This window comes from Peromyscus californicus, unplaced genomic scaffold, assembly GCF_007827085.1.
Source record: "Peromyscus californicus insignis strain IS unplaced genomic scaffold, ASM782708v3 Scaffold_11__1_contigs__length_118956290, whole genome shotgun sequence".
NCBI lineage: Eukaryota > Metazoa > Chordata > Mammalia > Rodentia > Cricetidae > Peromyscus > Peromyscus californicus.
Window position 1 is genome coordinate 58,959,999 of NW_026294402.1, and position 15,689 is coordinate 58,975,687.

Consider the following 15,689-nt stretch of genomic DNA (forward strand, 5'->3'; position numbering starts at 1 on the left):
AAAAACAAAAACATAAAAAAAAAAAACTACCTAAAAAAAAAATTTCCCAAGCCTCAAAGAAACAATTAAAATATCATAAATCGCTGGGCGGTGGTGGCGCACGCTTTTAATCCCAGCACTCGAGAGGCAGAGCCAGGCAAATCTTTGTGAGTTCGAGTCCAGCCTGGTCTACAAAGTGAGATCCAGGACAGGCACCAAAACTACACAGAGAAACCCTGCCTCAAAACCCTCCCCCCAAAAATGTTATAAATCAGTTCAACCTATTTTTGTTTTTTATTTTTAATAATTTATTTGTATATAAGTTGTTTATTTATGTACATTCGTGTTTTTGCCTGCATGCAAGTCTGTGTGAGGGTGTTGGATCCCCTGGAACAAGAGTTACAGACAGTTGTGAGCTGCCATGTAGGTGCTGGGAATTGAACCAAAGTCCTCTGAAAGAGCAGGCAGTACTCTTAACCACTGAGTCATCTCTCCAGCCCCAACCTATTTCTGTAATAATAAAAGTAGCAGGGTTTATTGCCTGTGATTTGGTAATTTTGTTGTTGTTGTTGTTGGTTTTTCGAGGCAAGGGTTTCTCTGTGTAATAGCCCAGGCTGGCCTCGAACTCAGAATCTGCCTGCCTCTGCCTCCTGATTAAAGGCAAGCACACACCACACCACCCAGCATGGGCATTTTCTTAATTAGTGATTGATGGGGGAGGACCCACCCTATTGTGGGTGGTGCCATCCCTGGGCTGGTGGTCCTGGATTCTATAAGAAAGGAGGCTGAACAAGCCATGGAGAGCAAGCTAGTAAGAAGCACCCCTCCATGGCCTCTGAATCAGCTCCTGCCTCTAGGTTCCTGCCCTGTATGAGTTCCTATCCCGACTTCCTTCAATGATTGGACTAAGGATATGGAAGCTGCTTTGGTCATAGTTTTCATCACAGCAACAGTAACCCTAAACTAAGACAATGGCACATGTCTTCCATCCCAGCACTCAGGAGGCAGAGTAGTTGGATCTCTTGGAGTTAGAGGCCAGCCTGGTCTACAGAGTGAGTTCCAGGCCACATAGCAAGACCCTTTCTCAAAAACCAACCACACACACATACACATACACATACACATACACACACACACACACACACACACACCAACCAACCTGGAAATCACCTAAATGACCAAGGAAGTAACATTTGCATAGAAAGCCCAACTTTATCACATCTACTCTTCAGCTAACTAAAGTGGCAAGTGTAATGAGTAATGTCCCCGTGCAAAAGCGGGAGCAATCACCAACTAGCTAAACCAAGCATGGGGGCACACACCTATAATCCCAGCTCTTGGGGATTCCGAGACAAAGGACCCCAAGTTTGAGGTTAATCTTAGCTACATGGTTTGACTCTGTATCAAAACAAAAGATCTAAAAAACGCTGGCTTGGGACAGCAAGATGGCACGATAGGTAAAAAGCACTGGAAGCCAAGCCTGGTGACCTGAATTCAATCACCCGGCCCCACGTGGTAGAATGAGAGAACCCACTCTGGCAAGTTGTCCTCTGACCTACACATACACACAGAGACAGACAGAGAGGCACAGACACACACACACACACACACACACACAGAAAAAGACTAACTATATAATAAACAAAATTGTTAAAATAAAAATGCATGTAATAGAGTAAGTACAAGTGGAGAATCTGATGGGTACTGGTTCTTTTTTTTAAAATTTTATAATTTAATTTAATTTTACATATCAGCCACAGATTCCCCTCTCCTCCCTCCTCCCGCCCCCCCCACCCCCACCCCGTACTGGTTCTTTAAAGAGTGTTTATACATCAAGATTTCTAGAGCTGTCCTGAAAAGTCAACTAATCGGAGAAAAGAGAAAAAGATACTGTCCTCATCATTCTTTGTTCGGCTCCCCACCCCTACTTAATCCGACTCCTCTCTGACATCAAAGCAGGATGCCTCTGACAAAGACGGGGAAATCTGAGGCAGGATCAACATTTTTAAATTTGGCCCTTTACCAGGACTTCGAACACCTGCTCTTTTAAAACAGAACTCCATTCATCCAGACAGGAGTTAACTCAGCAAACAGGTATATCAGCCTCCAAACAGTTCTCCTGGGATCTGGGACAGGAAGACCAGGACAAACTAATGGATGCATGGATGGATGGATGGATGGATGGATGGATGGGATGGATGGACAGGCGAACAGATGAACAAAAAAACCGGGCATGGTGTCACACACCTTTAATTCCAGCACTCGGGAGGCAGAGGCAGGAGGATCTCTATGAGTTCAAGGCCAGCCCAGTCTACAGAGTAAGTTCCAGGATAGGCTCCAAAAGCTATACAGAGAAACCCTGTCTCAAAAAACAAAACAAATACAGCTCAAGCAGGGCAGTGGTGGCAAACGCCTTCAATCCCAGCACCTAGGAAGGCAGAGGCAGGTGGGTCTCTGAGTCTGAGGCCAGCCTAGTTCAGAGTGAGTTCCAGGACAGCCAGAGCTACTACATACATGGAGAAACCCTGTGTTGGAAAATAAAAACAAACAGAAAATACAGCTCAACCAGAGGAAAACCATGCCTGGCACTGGGAATCTAGCAAACTACCCAGGGCTACTGAAGTCATGGATCTTGAAGGACCCACAACCGCTTTACTAAACCACCTAACAACAATCTAAATATCTGTCCTTATACCCTCAGAAAAGCGTACTCCTCAACCTCATCAGGGAAACTTCTCTTTGCAACAGAAAGAACATTACAGAAAAACACAACCAATCAAAATGCAGAGTTGCAGAGCCCACTTTTAATGAATACATCAACAAAACACTCACATACCTAAAGCTTAGGGAACATTGTGGAAGGAGAAGCAGAAAGATTTTAAGAGTCAGATAATCAGGGAGTTTGCTGTGAGACTGTGTCTCCTAGTAATGTCAGAAACTCCACCCCTAAAGTCTCACCAATATGACTGCCTAAACATGAGCTGAACAAGGATACCAGTACACATGCCAAAGTGAATGTGGAGAAAGCCCAGGAGGCCTCAACCCTACACAAAGAAGTACACGCAACTAAGAAATGCTGAGAGCAGGACAAACAGTCTTCTCCAGGGAAGAGCACACCAATTGGTTATCCAATACCAAATGGTCAGCCCTGAAACATACATACGAGTAACATTATACAGACTGAACAGGTTATATTTACGAATAGGTATGTATATGCACATATGCGTATAACAGCAATTTAAAAAAAAAGAGGCCATGAAATAGAGCAAGGAAAGGTATATGGGAGGTTCTGGAGGGAGGAAGGGAAATGAGAAATGATGTAATTATATTAATTACAAAAATAAAAAAAGAAAAGAAAAAAATTTTTGATTTTTTTTTTCCCCAGAGACAGGGTTTCTCTGTGTAGCAGCCTTGGCTGTCTGGAAACTAGCTTTGTAGACCAGGCTGGCCTCAAACTCACAGAGATCAGCCTGGCTCTGCCTCCTGAGTGCTGGGATTAAAGGTGTGTGCCACCACTGCCCGGCAAAAAAAAATTTTGTAAAAAACAAATGCTGGGTAGAAAACATTAGTATTAAGTGGCAGCAAGAAACCTGGATGGTTTTTCAAAACTGGAGTTTCTGGGAGGGATCAGCAGCAACAAAACTGGAACCCTGAGATTTCTTCGAAGGCCTACTTCATTGTCTTCACATTTGTGGGTTTTCTGGGTTCAGTTTCTCCAAACGTCTGCAAGATTCACCATTGCTTGACCCAGACTTCATGATACTGGTGGAACCAACCACCCACACTGAGGAAAGGTGTTGAGGAGTTTGAAGGGCTTTAGTAGACCCCATCATGGCAGACATGGCTCTGGTAGGCCTTGCCCCTCCCCATTCCCTTTGCCTTATTAAACAGCTACATTACATTCCTAAAACTAGCCCCCAAGGTCTAGTCCCTTATTTGGCCTCCTCCTGAGGCTGACCACCAAGGTCCAGCTATTAAAGTATTGAAGTCCAGAAATCAAAAGCCCCTTTTGACTCCCCTAATTAACATGTCCAACTAGAATTAAACACCTCGTCCTGCCGGGGGTTTCCCTTTTTCCCTTTATGAACTATCATTTTCCTATGGCCCTATCTGTCTCCTCTCTATCCAGAGGCAGTCCTTTGTCCCTCCAGGGCAAATATCCCCTTCCCCCATCTCCCTGGTTCCTTTTCCCTTCTCCCTAGTCATCTGTCACCTGTCTTTGTCTCTTATTCTCTGCCCTTTGTCCCTCTGGGGCAAACAGGAGAACTTGTGCTGAGAATTTGCTCTTGGTGTGTTCTGGTCTTTTCATAGTTTGTGGATGTAGATATTGTTCTTTTTCCTTTGAGATGGGATCTCACTGATTTATCCAAACTGGTTTTGAAATCCTGAACTCAAGCCATTCTCCTACCTCACACTCCCGAGTAGCTGAGAATCAAGCATACAGCACTAAACTAGGCTTGGTTCTCTCAACTCTACTGATAATGCATTACTTCATCAGTATTGTCAACCCAGAGGTGTTTCCCTATTAGGTAAAGGGGAAAGGGATGTAAATAAAAAATGGTATGATGATGTAGTATGTATAAAAATGTGCAATTCATTAAAAACAATGACCTGAAATTAAGCCTGGTGGTACAAACCTGTATCGGGAGTTACTCAGGAGGCTGAGGCAGGAGAATCATAAGTTTAAGGCCTTCTAGCCCCACAGAGTGAGTTCAAGGCCAGCCTGGGCCACTCACTGAGACCCTGTCTCAAAATGAAAACATTAAAATGTACAGGAGAGGGGCTCAGTAGTTAATAATACTGTCTGCTCTTCCAAAGGACAGAGGTTTGATTCCCAGCACCCACACAATGGCTCACAACCATTTGGAATTCCAGTCACAGAAGACACCCTCTTCTGGCTTCAGAAGGCACCAGGCATACTCATAATGCACAGACATACAGCTATCAGCTATTCTATGTTAGTATTATCTCACTTTCTTTCAAAGGTGCATCAATATATGAGAATAAAATGTGTCTTATGAGAGAGGGTCTCATGTAGCCCAGGCTGGCCTCAAACTACTTTGCTGCAGATCACCTGGAACTCCTAATTCTCTTAAGCTTTTACCTCCAAGTACTCTTCCCAGTCTACTCAGTGTTGAATATCAAACCCAAGTCATTGTGAATGCTTGGCAAAAACTATACCAAATGAACCACATCCCTATCCTAGGCTGTAACTTTTATGAGCCTCTTTCCCACTTCTGTGTCTGCTAAAGCAGCAGAGGCATTCTTCTCAAGGACATATGCCTCAGAAGACCTCACTTTTCACCTGAGCTATTCTAAAGGACAGCATCAGTATTAGTTATTGCTTTAATGAATCAAGGGAAGCATCCAAGTTCAAATTCAGTGCAAAACCAATTCAAAACCTCCAAGTGATTATAGTACAAGCACATAAACCAGACAGGGCAGTAACCCATCTATAACCACAACACTCAGGAGGCAGAGACAGGAGAATGGAGAGTTCCAGATCAACCTACACAGCAAGATTTTTCCTCAAACAAAGGCTGAGGATACAGCTCAGCGGTAGAGCTCTTGCTTAGTATGGTCAAGGCCCTGGATTCAATTTCTAGCATGGCAAAATAAGTGCTTAAACCCATCTTTCCATTCATGTTCCCTTCCTGAAGGGCCTTCACACTAACAGATGTACGTATGATCTTTACAAATCTTGCAGGACTGCTAAGACTATAGACAATAGTCCTAATGCAATAACTTAGTCCTTTTTGTTTGGGATTTTTGTTTGTTTGGTTTTTTGAGACAAGGTTTCTCTGGTTGTCCTGGAACTCCCTCTGTAGATCAGGCTAGCCTCAAACTCGGAGATCCACCTGCCCCTGCCTCTCGAATGCTGGTATTAAAGGCATGCACCACCACTGACAAGATTTAATTTTAATATATTTGAACATTTTATTATTTGTATGTGTATGATGTTTTTGCCTGAAAGTATGTCTGTGTATCACATGCATGCAGTGCCCATAGAGGCCAAGGATGTTGGATATTTTGGAACTGAAGTTACAGACAGTTGTGAGCCACCATGTAGGTCCTCTGGAAAGGCAGTCATGTGCTCTTAACCACTGAGCTATCTCTCTAGCCCCTTATTTTTGAGGCAGGGTCTCACTATGCATCCCTGGCTGCCTGGAGCTTGCTATTCAGATCAAGCTGGCCTTAACCTCACAGTGATCTGCCGGTCTCTACCTCCAAAGCACTGGGATTAAAAGGGTGCGCCACCTTGCCTAGCTTAATAATTAGGGTAGAAATGGTCCAACCACTTTCATCAGCAAATGATTACTGAGTACCTACTATGTGCCAGGTGCTACCTACAAGCTAAGTAAGGACAAAGCAAAGGTCCAACCATGATGAAGCCTGCATTTTAGTGGGGGCAGAGGACAGACAGACATGCGCTATATAATATTAGTGGCCAGCAATACAAGGAAAAATGAGGTAAAATAATGGGGTAGAGAATCAAGGGGAAAGTTCAAGCAATAGTCAGTCTAAGACGGAGATGTGTCTAACCCACAGAAGAGAGGATGCTGAAGCCCAGAGTGAGGGAGACAGTAGAAAAAAACTGAAGACCTGACTAGGTCAGGCCAGGTTGGTCGGGGTGAACCATTACCATCCCACTTTACAGATAAGGAAACTAACAATGAAAATGCAAGGGACTCAGTTATCATCAAATAAAAAGTCCTGAGAGATAGCTGACCTCAGCACTTCGTTTCTACTCAGAACAAAGGCTTCTCACAAAGATTAAAAGTATTGTTTTAAAGAAAATAAAGAGGGCCAGAAAGATGGCTCAGCAGGTAAGGTCACCTAGTACCAAGCACGATAACCTAAGTTTTTTTTGTTTTTTTTGTTTTTGGTTTTTCAAGACAGGGTTTCTCTGTGTAGCTTTGCGCCTTTCCTGGAACTCACTTGGTAGCCCAGGCTGGCCTCGAACTCACAGAGATCCGCCTGGCTCTGCCTCATGATAACCTAAGCTTAAACCCTGACACCCACGTGGTAGGAGAGAGGGACTCCCAAAAGTATCCTTTGACCCCCACTTTGTGTACTATGGCAGGCATGCAAGCCTGAGTGTGTGCACATGCACACACACACAAAGTTATATATATAAATGTATATAGAATCACAGACAAATTTCAAAAGAGTAGCCTGATACAAAAATTAGATTTAAGTCTATTTTCCAAGGAGAGCCATTACCTACAAGAACAGCAGCATTGGTGACAACACAGAACTTTAAAACTATGGAAGAGGAAAACACCAGCTCATAGGCCACATCTGCGCAGCTATTCATGATCCCGGAATAAAGTTCCAAGGACAATGTTCTTTTACATTTATTTTCCAAGTTTTGGTTTGTTTTCATCTTTTCTTTCACTCACTATTTTAAACCACCAGCAATAATTTTTTTCAAAAACTTGCTATGGGCTAGATATAATGGCCCAATCCCACACTTGGGAGGCAGAGGCAGGTGAATCTCTGTGAGTTTGGGGCCAGCTTGGTCTACAAAGTGAGTTCCAGATCAGCTAGGGCTACACAGAGAAACCATGCCTTGGGAAACCATAAATAAACAAACAAATAAATAAATAAATAGTGTGCTTGCTATGATACACATTTTCACCTTATTTACAATGCTAGATGTCCACATTTTGTAAACACTTAAGTAGTTCTCATTTGTTTTCTTTACATTGACAAAGCTGACTTCCCCCACACTCAACATCCACAACTGCCTTTGGAAACACAGGTTTCTTAAAAACCTCAGCCCCTTCAGTAAATGCATGCAATGTGATGACCAGGGCACATTTTGAATGGCTGACTCCAGACTGAGACTGCCTCTCATAGTACTTCAGATAACTGCAGTTGTAAAGTTAGGTGCAGTTACAAACCATAGTGACATGAATATACACACTGTCCCTTTTGACCTGTTTTTTTATGAATATGGTTGTCTGCTCTTAACTGCTATATCATAGAACTCATCCCTAGAACTAGTCACACTTGTAAAAATATATATGCTGTGATTGCCTGTTTTATTGTGTAAAGTGACCTATGAAGTATTCCTGCACTTCTTATTTTTCCTCAAATAAATTCCTATTTTTAAATGTAAAAAAGTAATAAATAAAATATAGTAGAAAATAAAGGCTAGGTATGGTGGCACACACCTTTAATCCTAACACTGGGAAGAGAGAAGCAGGTTGATCTCTGTGAGTTCAAAGCCAGCCAGGTCTACATCATGAGCTCTAGAACAGCCAATGCTGAATATTGAGACCCTGTCTCAAAAAATAAAACATTTATTAAACACATTGTATAAATATATTAGAAATCTTACTGACTCGTTGGCTCATTCAATAATTGTGTACCTATGATGTCCCAGGTACTATTCTAGTTTCTGCTTACAGAGTATTCAATCAGAAAGAGGAAGCCAGTGCTTAATTTTTAAGGCATAAAGGATTTGGGGGGAAGGGGAGCATAAAAAATTTTTAAATTCCTGGTTTAAAAAAAAATTATGGCCGGGAGTGGTGACCCACGCCTTTTATTCCAGCACTTGGGAGGCAGAAACAGGCAGATCTCTGTGAGTTCAAGGCCAGCCTGGTCTACAAAGCTAGTTCCAGGACAGCCAAGGCTACACAAAGAAATCCTGTCTCAAAAAAAAAAAAAAATAAGGTTGGAACTGACCCTGAGTTCAATCCCTAGTACAAAACAAAACAAAAAAATCACAATGGTAAGTCTCACGAAAAGATGAAGGGACATGGGAAAGGGACATACTTTAGGTGGTCTGTGAGGACAGGATTTTTTTTTTAATAATTTATTTATTTGCATTGGTGCATCTGTGTAAGGGTGTTGGATCCCCTAGAACTAGAATTACAGACAGTTGTGGGCTACCATGTGGGTGCTGGGAATTGAACCAGGGTCCTCTGGAAGAGCAGCCAGTGCTCTCAACCGCTGAGCCATCTCTCCAGCCCCGAGGACAGGATTTTTAAGCAAGATGACAACTGCTTCTTCCCTAGCAAGGAATAGAAAAAGGAGAGATATTAACTATAAAAGAAAGAGCATGTGTAAAAGTCCAAGGGGGAGTACAGCCCATCTCTGGAGGAAGCAAAAGAGGGCAGGAGAAAGAAGCCACAGGAAATGTGGTTAGAGAAGGGAGGGGTGGGGGCACAGGGAGGGATAGGGGCACAGGCAGGCAGCTCACCCGGAGTTCCTCTGCCCAGCATGAGGAGTTGGGACTTTATTCTAACTGCAATGGAACCAGAGGGGAAAACCAACAGAACAATGATGCAATCTTATTTCTAATTTATTTCATTATCATACTTAGGAGTCTAGCAATATGCTCCAATATTTTAAGTAAAAAAGATGTTTCCACATTTTCCCCCCAGGGACCCCTAAAACTTACATAAACTGCAGGGCCCATATCACTAGCTTCTTCCTTGAATCCTTGAATGAGTAAGCAAGGGCTAGGTCAACAGCGAGCTCAAAGTGTAGAGGTAGGGGGAAGGGCGGTGGGGTGGAGAAGCAACCTTGACAGTTTGACACCAAGAATTCTTGCACCCATCAGTGAGCATTTTCTTCTTCCTCTTCCTTACTTCACATCGTCTTATGTTTGAAATTGGCCACGGTGTAAACACAAAGATCAGAAGCACGAGAGTTCTTTCTGCTGACAGCCCAAGATAGAAGAGGCTTTGCTTGAGAAACAGACCCGGGGTGAGATGTGAAGTTGTGCACAGCCCATCTGTCTGTGTGCCCTCCCGCCCCAATTAGTGCTAGGAAACAAGGGGGAACAGTCCCGGTAACACAGAAAGGTCTCCTATTGACATCCAGCAGTGAGTCATGGAGGTAGATGCAGAGTGCATAGAAAACAAGGCTAAAGGGCTGTTTGTCAAGAGGCACCTTAACACACCCATCCACCACCATCAATGAACATGACCTATCAAGGTCCACCAGCCTTCTCAACGACCAATACAAGGCATCAGAGGTGGACAGTTTGGGAAGGTTCATTTAATCACAACTACTGTAAGTTGGTTCTATTATTACAACCGGTTGTTCTGAAAAAATAAAATAAAATAAAATAAAATAAAAAAGCCTAGACCCAGAGAACATAAGAGAGTGTCCAGGCTCACAAATCTGGAAATAACAGAGCCAGGCTTCAAATCCAGCCTGATCCAGCACACAACCTCTGAAGCTAACTACTGTTTAGAACCTCCCAATTCCATGCAAATTTTCCTGCCATCAACTCAGAGGTAGTTTCTTCTTATATTCCAAATTCTGTTTCTTTAAACACACACGCACGCACGCACGCACGCACGCACGCCAGGCAGTGGTAGTAAGTACACGCCTTTAATCCCAGCACTTGGGAGGCAGAGGCAGGAGGACCTCTGTGAACTCGAGACCAGAATGGTCTACATAGTGAGTCCTAGGACAGCCAGGGTTACACAGTGAGAATCTGTCTCAAACAAAACAAAATAATTAAAAAAAATTATTGACTGGGTGGTGGTGGCACATAATTAGTTCCAGCACCAGCACTCGGGAGGCAGAGGCAGGTGGATCTCCAAGTTCAAGGCCAGCCTGGTCTACAGAGTGAGGTCCAGGACACCCAGGGGGCTACACAGAGAAAACCTCTCTCAAAAATAAATAGATAGATAGATACATAAATAAATAAATACAATGAGAGAAGTATTTTATTATTACGTGTGAGTGTGGGCATGCACATTCCCCAGTATTTGTATGGAGGTCAGAGGATAACTCTCAGGAGCTGATTAGCTCCATCCACTGCAGGATCTGGGGAGGGATCACCGGTCATCAGGTTCACACAGCAAGCATTTTTACAGAGCTCTTTCTCTGGCACCCTATTCAGTTCTTTCCATGAAACCTTTCTTCCCTTTCCAATGTCAAAATTAACAAGAGAATGAATGACAACAGGTATTTCCACTTTCAAACCCAAAGACTTGAAGGAAGAGAAAGCCCTAACCTTTGACAAGAATCCACCGTGAACAAAACTTATCCTAAGGGCTTGAGAGATGGCTCAGCAGTTTTAAAAAATTACAAGTTCTTACTGTTTTTGCAGGGGACAGGGGACAGGAGACCTGAGTTCAATTCCCAGCACCCACGGCTCATAACTACCCCTAACTAGTACAGGGAATCTGATGCCTCTGGCTTCCAAGAGCACCTTCACTCATGTGCACATACCCACAGTCAGACACACATACATATGCATAATTATAAATAAAATAATTTAAAAAAAAAAACAAGCTTTGCTAATCTAACATAGTAGCAACTGCCTGTAATTCCAGCACTCAGGAAGGTAAGTCAGGAGAATTTCGAATACTATACCAACCTGAGTTACATATATAGACCCTGCCCATCCCACCCCACCCTCTCACAATAACATGTCTTGAAAATAGTTACTGAAGAATACCTTGTCCCAAAAGGGTGTGTGTGAGTTTTGCTGTCTGTTTTAAAAGGGCAAAATGCTGTACATACAAACGGAATAAATGCTCATAATGCTGCTCAAAGACATATGGTACCAGTCAGTGGTCAAGAACAACTGTCACGGGCCGAGGAGGACCTGAAGAAGGGATGTGTTTGAAGCATGCCTTAACAACCTGGCTAAGCTTACACAAGTCCACTACCAGCCAGCCCTGCCATCACTGTAAGTATCAATGAAAGTCACCAGAGCCATGGGTCCTGAGTTATTAAAATCTCGGGAAAGAGGGGAGTTACAATAATCTCCAAAGGGCAGAAAGCCCAAAGCTACTTTCATCTTGTCAGATACCTCAAGTCTCCTGCCGTCATGTAAAAATGAAGAATTTCAACATTTCTAGTTATTTCCCCATCTAGTCTGAGTGTCTCTCCCACAGATGGAACCCAACAGGTGGGCTCAGAACACCCCCCCCCCCTTCAAAATAGCCTTATGAAATAAACTGTCTGTAAGCAATACTGGCCTCTGCAGATACCAAGCACCTTTGGATTGGTTTCCACGGTCATTTTCCGGGTCAGGTCAATTTCCGGCTCGCAGTTAACTAAGCAAAGCCAGGAGAAAAACTGGTGTGGGGCTGGATTGTTGCATGAACGGTCAGATGAGGAGAGACTCTTCCCTTGAGTAAGGCAGTTCCCCAAAAGGCCAGGGACAGAGAATCCCCAAAGTGAGCCAGGTAACAGCCATGGGGAAGTCTGTGCACACACGCCCCCGCTGGCCAGGCGATCAACCGGCCACAAGGCCCCACAGGTGTCAGGCACCAAGAGCAATGGGGCTCACCCATCCCAAGTCCACACACAGACCCCGAGGAGGTCTCAAAGGCGCAGAAGCGACCTGAATTTGCTCTGCGTCCCGTTACAGGCCAGAATCCCAGAGGATGCCCTTTAGGCAATAGCCGGGGAGACGCATTAGGTTTCGTTTTTTTCTTGGACGAAGACTGAAATCGGCGGGCAGGGGCGACAGACAGGGTTGGGAAAGAGGGGGATCGGGACTCGTAGGGTGCACAGCCGGTGTGAGTCAAGCGCACAATCAGTGCTTAGTCACCGATAGCCCGGCGGCCGGAGTTCCTCGCCCCCCGCCAGCCGGGCCGTACGTGACGGAGCCGAGCCTGATGGTGGCGGCCTCCCGGCCACTCCCGGTACTCACTCGGCCGAGCTGGTCCCGTTAACCGCCGAGCCATCGGGGGTCGGGTTCAGCTGGATGGGCGTCGGCTTCTTCTTGGGCATCGTGCAGCGGGGAAACAGCCTGCAACTCAGCGGGGAGCGCGCGGCCGCTTCTCGCTTCCTCCCTCGGCTCTGCCCGGAGTCGGGGCGGCTCTATCAGCGGCGCGCTCGTGGGACCCTCCGCCCAACCCACGCGGGGAACCAGCTGCGCGCGCTCGGCGGCCCGGGACTCTTTCGCCTCAGCGCACGCGTTCTTTGGGCTCCGGCGACCCCGCTGCGCACTCCCCGCAGCTCGGCTACGGCTCCAGCCCCAGAAAAAGTGCAGCCACTGCCGCCACCGCACTCCAAGCCGCGGCGCACAGACGTCCCAGTGAGGGACTGGAGGGCGGGGGAGGGGCGGGGAACTAGGCAAGCCCCGCCCCCACTGGGCTGCGGCGCTTCCCTCACGCCCGCCTGACTCCGCCCCCGTCGCTTCGCTGATAGCCAATGAGAACTAAGCTCAGCGGCAGATGACGCGGAAATACGTCACGGGGGCGCGGCGCGCTGGCCTGGGGGCGGAGTGAGAGAAAGGCTTCCGGGCGCCCTCTGCTGACAAAGGTGCCCAGGTGGATGCCAAAGGAGACTCATGCACGCAGTTTACGGTGCTTCTGCCTGGTGCTGCTTGGCCTCTTTATCTCCATTCCTCTCCTCCCTTAGGCTGGGTCACGTTGACCCAGATAAAAGTACAAAATAGATAAGAAAAGGACCCCTTTTCGTGTCCTGAGACTAGGCGGAATAAGAGTAACAGAAAACTAGATTTATTAAGAGCCAGGTGTATACGCTTTTAATCCCAACACAAGAGGCAGAGGCAGGCTGATGTCTGTGAGTTCCAGGCCAGTTTGCTTTACATAGCAAGATCAAGACCAGCCAGGGACACATTGTGAGACCGTGTCTCAAAATAAAAGAAAACTTTCAAGAGACTCCTTAAACCAAACTGGCATGATTTTTTTCTATTTTAATGCTACTAAAATGATTGTAGAGAGCTGAGAACTCCGTGCTGGTGAGGTGGGAAATTGGTGCAAACTTTTTGACAGTAGAGTGAAGTATAATTAATGGATCAGCCGTCCTATATGTCACAAATCTCACATCCTTTGTTGTTGTTGTTTTTCAAGCCTTAAAAACTCCTTCAAGTAGTCTGGACAGATAGTGCTAAAAAGTAGAGGATACTTGCTGCCCTTGCAGAACCTGAGCTAGGTTTCCTGCATTCATGTTTGGGCAGTTCACAACCACTATCCTCAGAAGGGGAGGGGGAAGAGGGAGAGGAAGGGAAGGACGATGAGGACGACTTCAGGGGCCAGCCACCCAGCTACATAGCCAGCCATGGAGTAAGAGTAAGATTTACAGAAGTTAGAGAACAGGAAAAGCCCAGAGGCAAAAGGTAGATGGGAATAATTTAAGAAAAGCTGGCTAGAAACAAGCCAAGCTAAAGCCAGGCATTCATAATTAAGAATAAGCCTCCGAGTGTGATTTATTTGGGAGCTGGGTGGCAGGCCCTCCAAAAGACCAAAGACCAACGAACAGCATAGTTCAATAGTTCATATGTCTTCACAGTGAACCTGGGCAGCATAGACCTCATGCTCATAGACTCAACATTGACCTTTTTATCAAACAAAAAGAGATGAAATATTCAAAAAAGATGCAGTTTCAGGGGCTGGAGACATGTCTCAGTGGTTAAGAGGACTTGTTGCTCTAGCTGAGAGTGCAAGTTCATTTCCAGCATCTACATGGCAATTCACAACTATCCAACACTCCAGTTCCAGGAGACCTGACATTCTCTTCTTACCTCCAAGGGCACCAGGCACACACATGGTGCACATATGTGCATGCAGGCAAAACGCACATACACATAAAGTAGATGAATCTCTGAAAATGCACATTGGAACTTCCTCCGTTTAAACCACTCAGTCTTAAAGATACTAGGTGTGAGGGACAAATAAGAATCCTCTGCATTGTGTGGCCCAGAGCCAGGTGTTAGGTGTTAGCAACCAGCAGGTAAGGAATCTGTAGAGGGAGCTAGATGGCTCAGCAGTTAAGAGAACTGAATACTCTTCCAGAGGATCTGGGTTCCCAGCACTCTCATGGCAGCTAACTATCTGTAACTCCAAGATCTGATACCCTCACATAGACATACATGCAGGAAAAAAACACTAATGCTAATAAAATTAAAAAAAAAAAAGCTGTAGAAAGCTGAGGGAAGAGACTTACTTCCAGGCAGGAATTTTCTGGTAATCAAAGAACTCCAAGTCCAGACAGCAAGACATCTAGGTGGGGAAGTCCTGGTAATTTAGATGGAAGATTATTTATCTACAGCATAGTTGATCAAATAACTAGATATGTTAAATATAATTGGGTAGTTACTCTCCTCTTAGCTGTAACCAAATGCTGACAAGAGCCACCGCTTAAAGGAGGAGTTATCTTGGCTCATGTCCATCATGATAGAGAAACACTATGGCAGGAGCTTGAGGCCACTGGCCACAGCATCCACAGTCTGGAAGCACAGAGAGATAGAAATAGTTTTCAGCTCTTTCTCCCTTTCATTTAGTTGTGGACCTCAGCCCTTGGAATAGTGTCACCCACATTTAGTGTGGATATTCCCACTTGAATGAACCCAAGCTAGAGACTCTCCCACAGACACATCCAGAGGCCTGTCTTCTAGACAGTTCTAGTGCCTGTTAACTATATGCTAACATAAGTTGACTATATGAACCATCCCAGTATGGCTGCTGGTGTCTCACTATGGGAGAAAGAAGACACATAAGATGTAAGAAGATGGTCTGTGCTAATGGAATTTGAGGGTATCAGTTAATTCAGTTTTTCTTTCTTTTTTAAATGAATCTTGTAATCAGAAGTTACAACATATCATGAGGTGCATATAAATAGCAAAATGGTTACTATAGTTGAACAAATTAATGTATTTATCATTTTACGGTTAACTTTTTGAGTGTGACAATAGCAGCTAAAATCTTCGAACTTAGCAAAAACTCTACATATAATAAAACTATATCAATTTAGTCCTC

General features: G+C 44.8%; 1 protein-coding gene across 1 annotated transcript in view; it reads right to left on the bottom strand.

Moving 5' to 3' along the window:
* Map2k1 (mitogen-activated protein kinase kinase 1) overlaps positions 1–13,020 on the bottom strand; it is a 66,397-nt gene extending 53,377 nt beyond the window's left edge. Inside the window, exon 1 of the mRNA XM_052712024.1 lies at positions 12,617–13,020. Coding sequence (XP_052567984.1) covers positions 12,617–12,696 — 80 coding nt within the window. The 5' untranslated portion in view covers positions 12,697–13,020. The remainder of the gene's footprint in view (positions 1–12,616) is intronic.
* Positions 13,021–15,689: the final 2,669 nt, after the last annotated feature.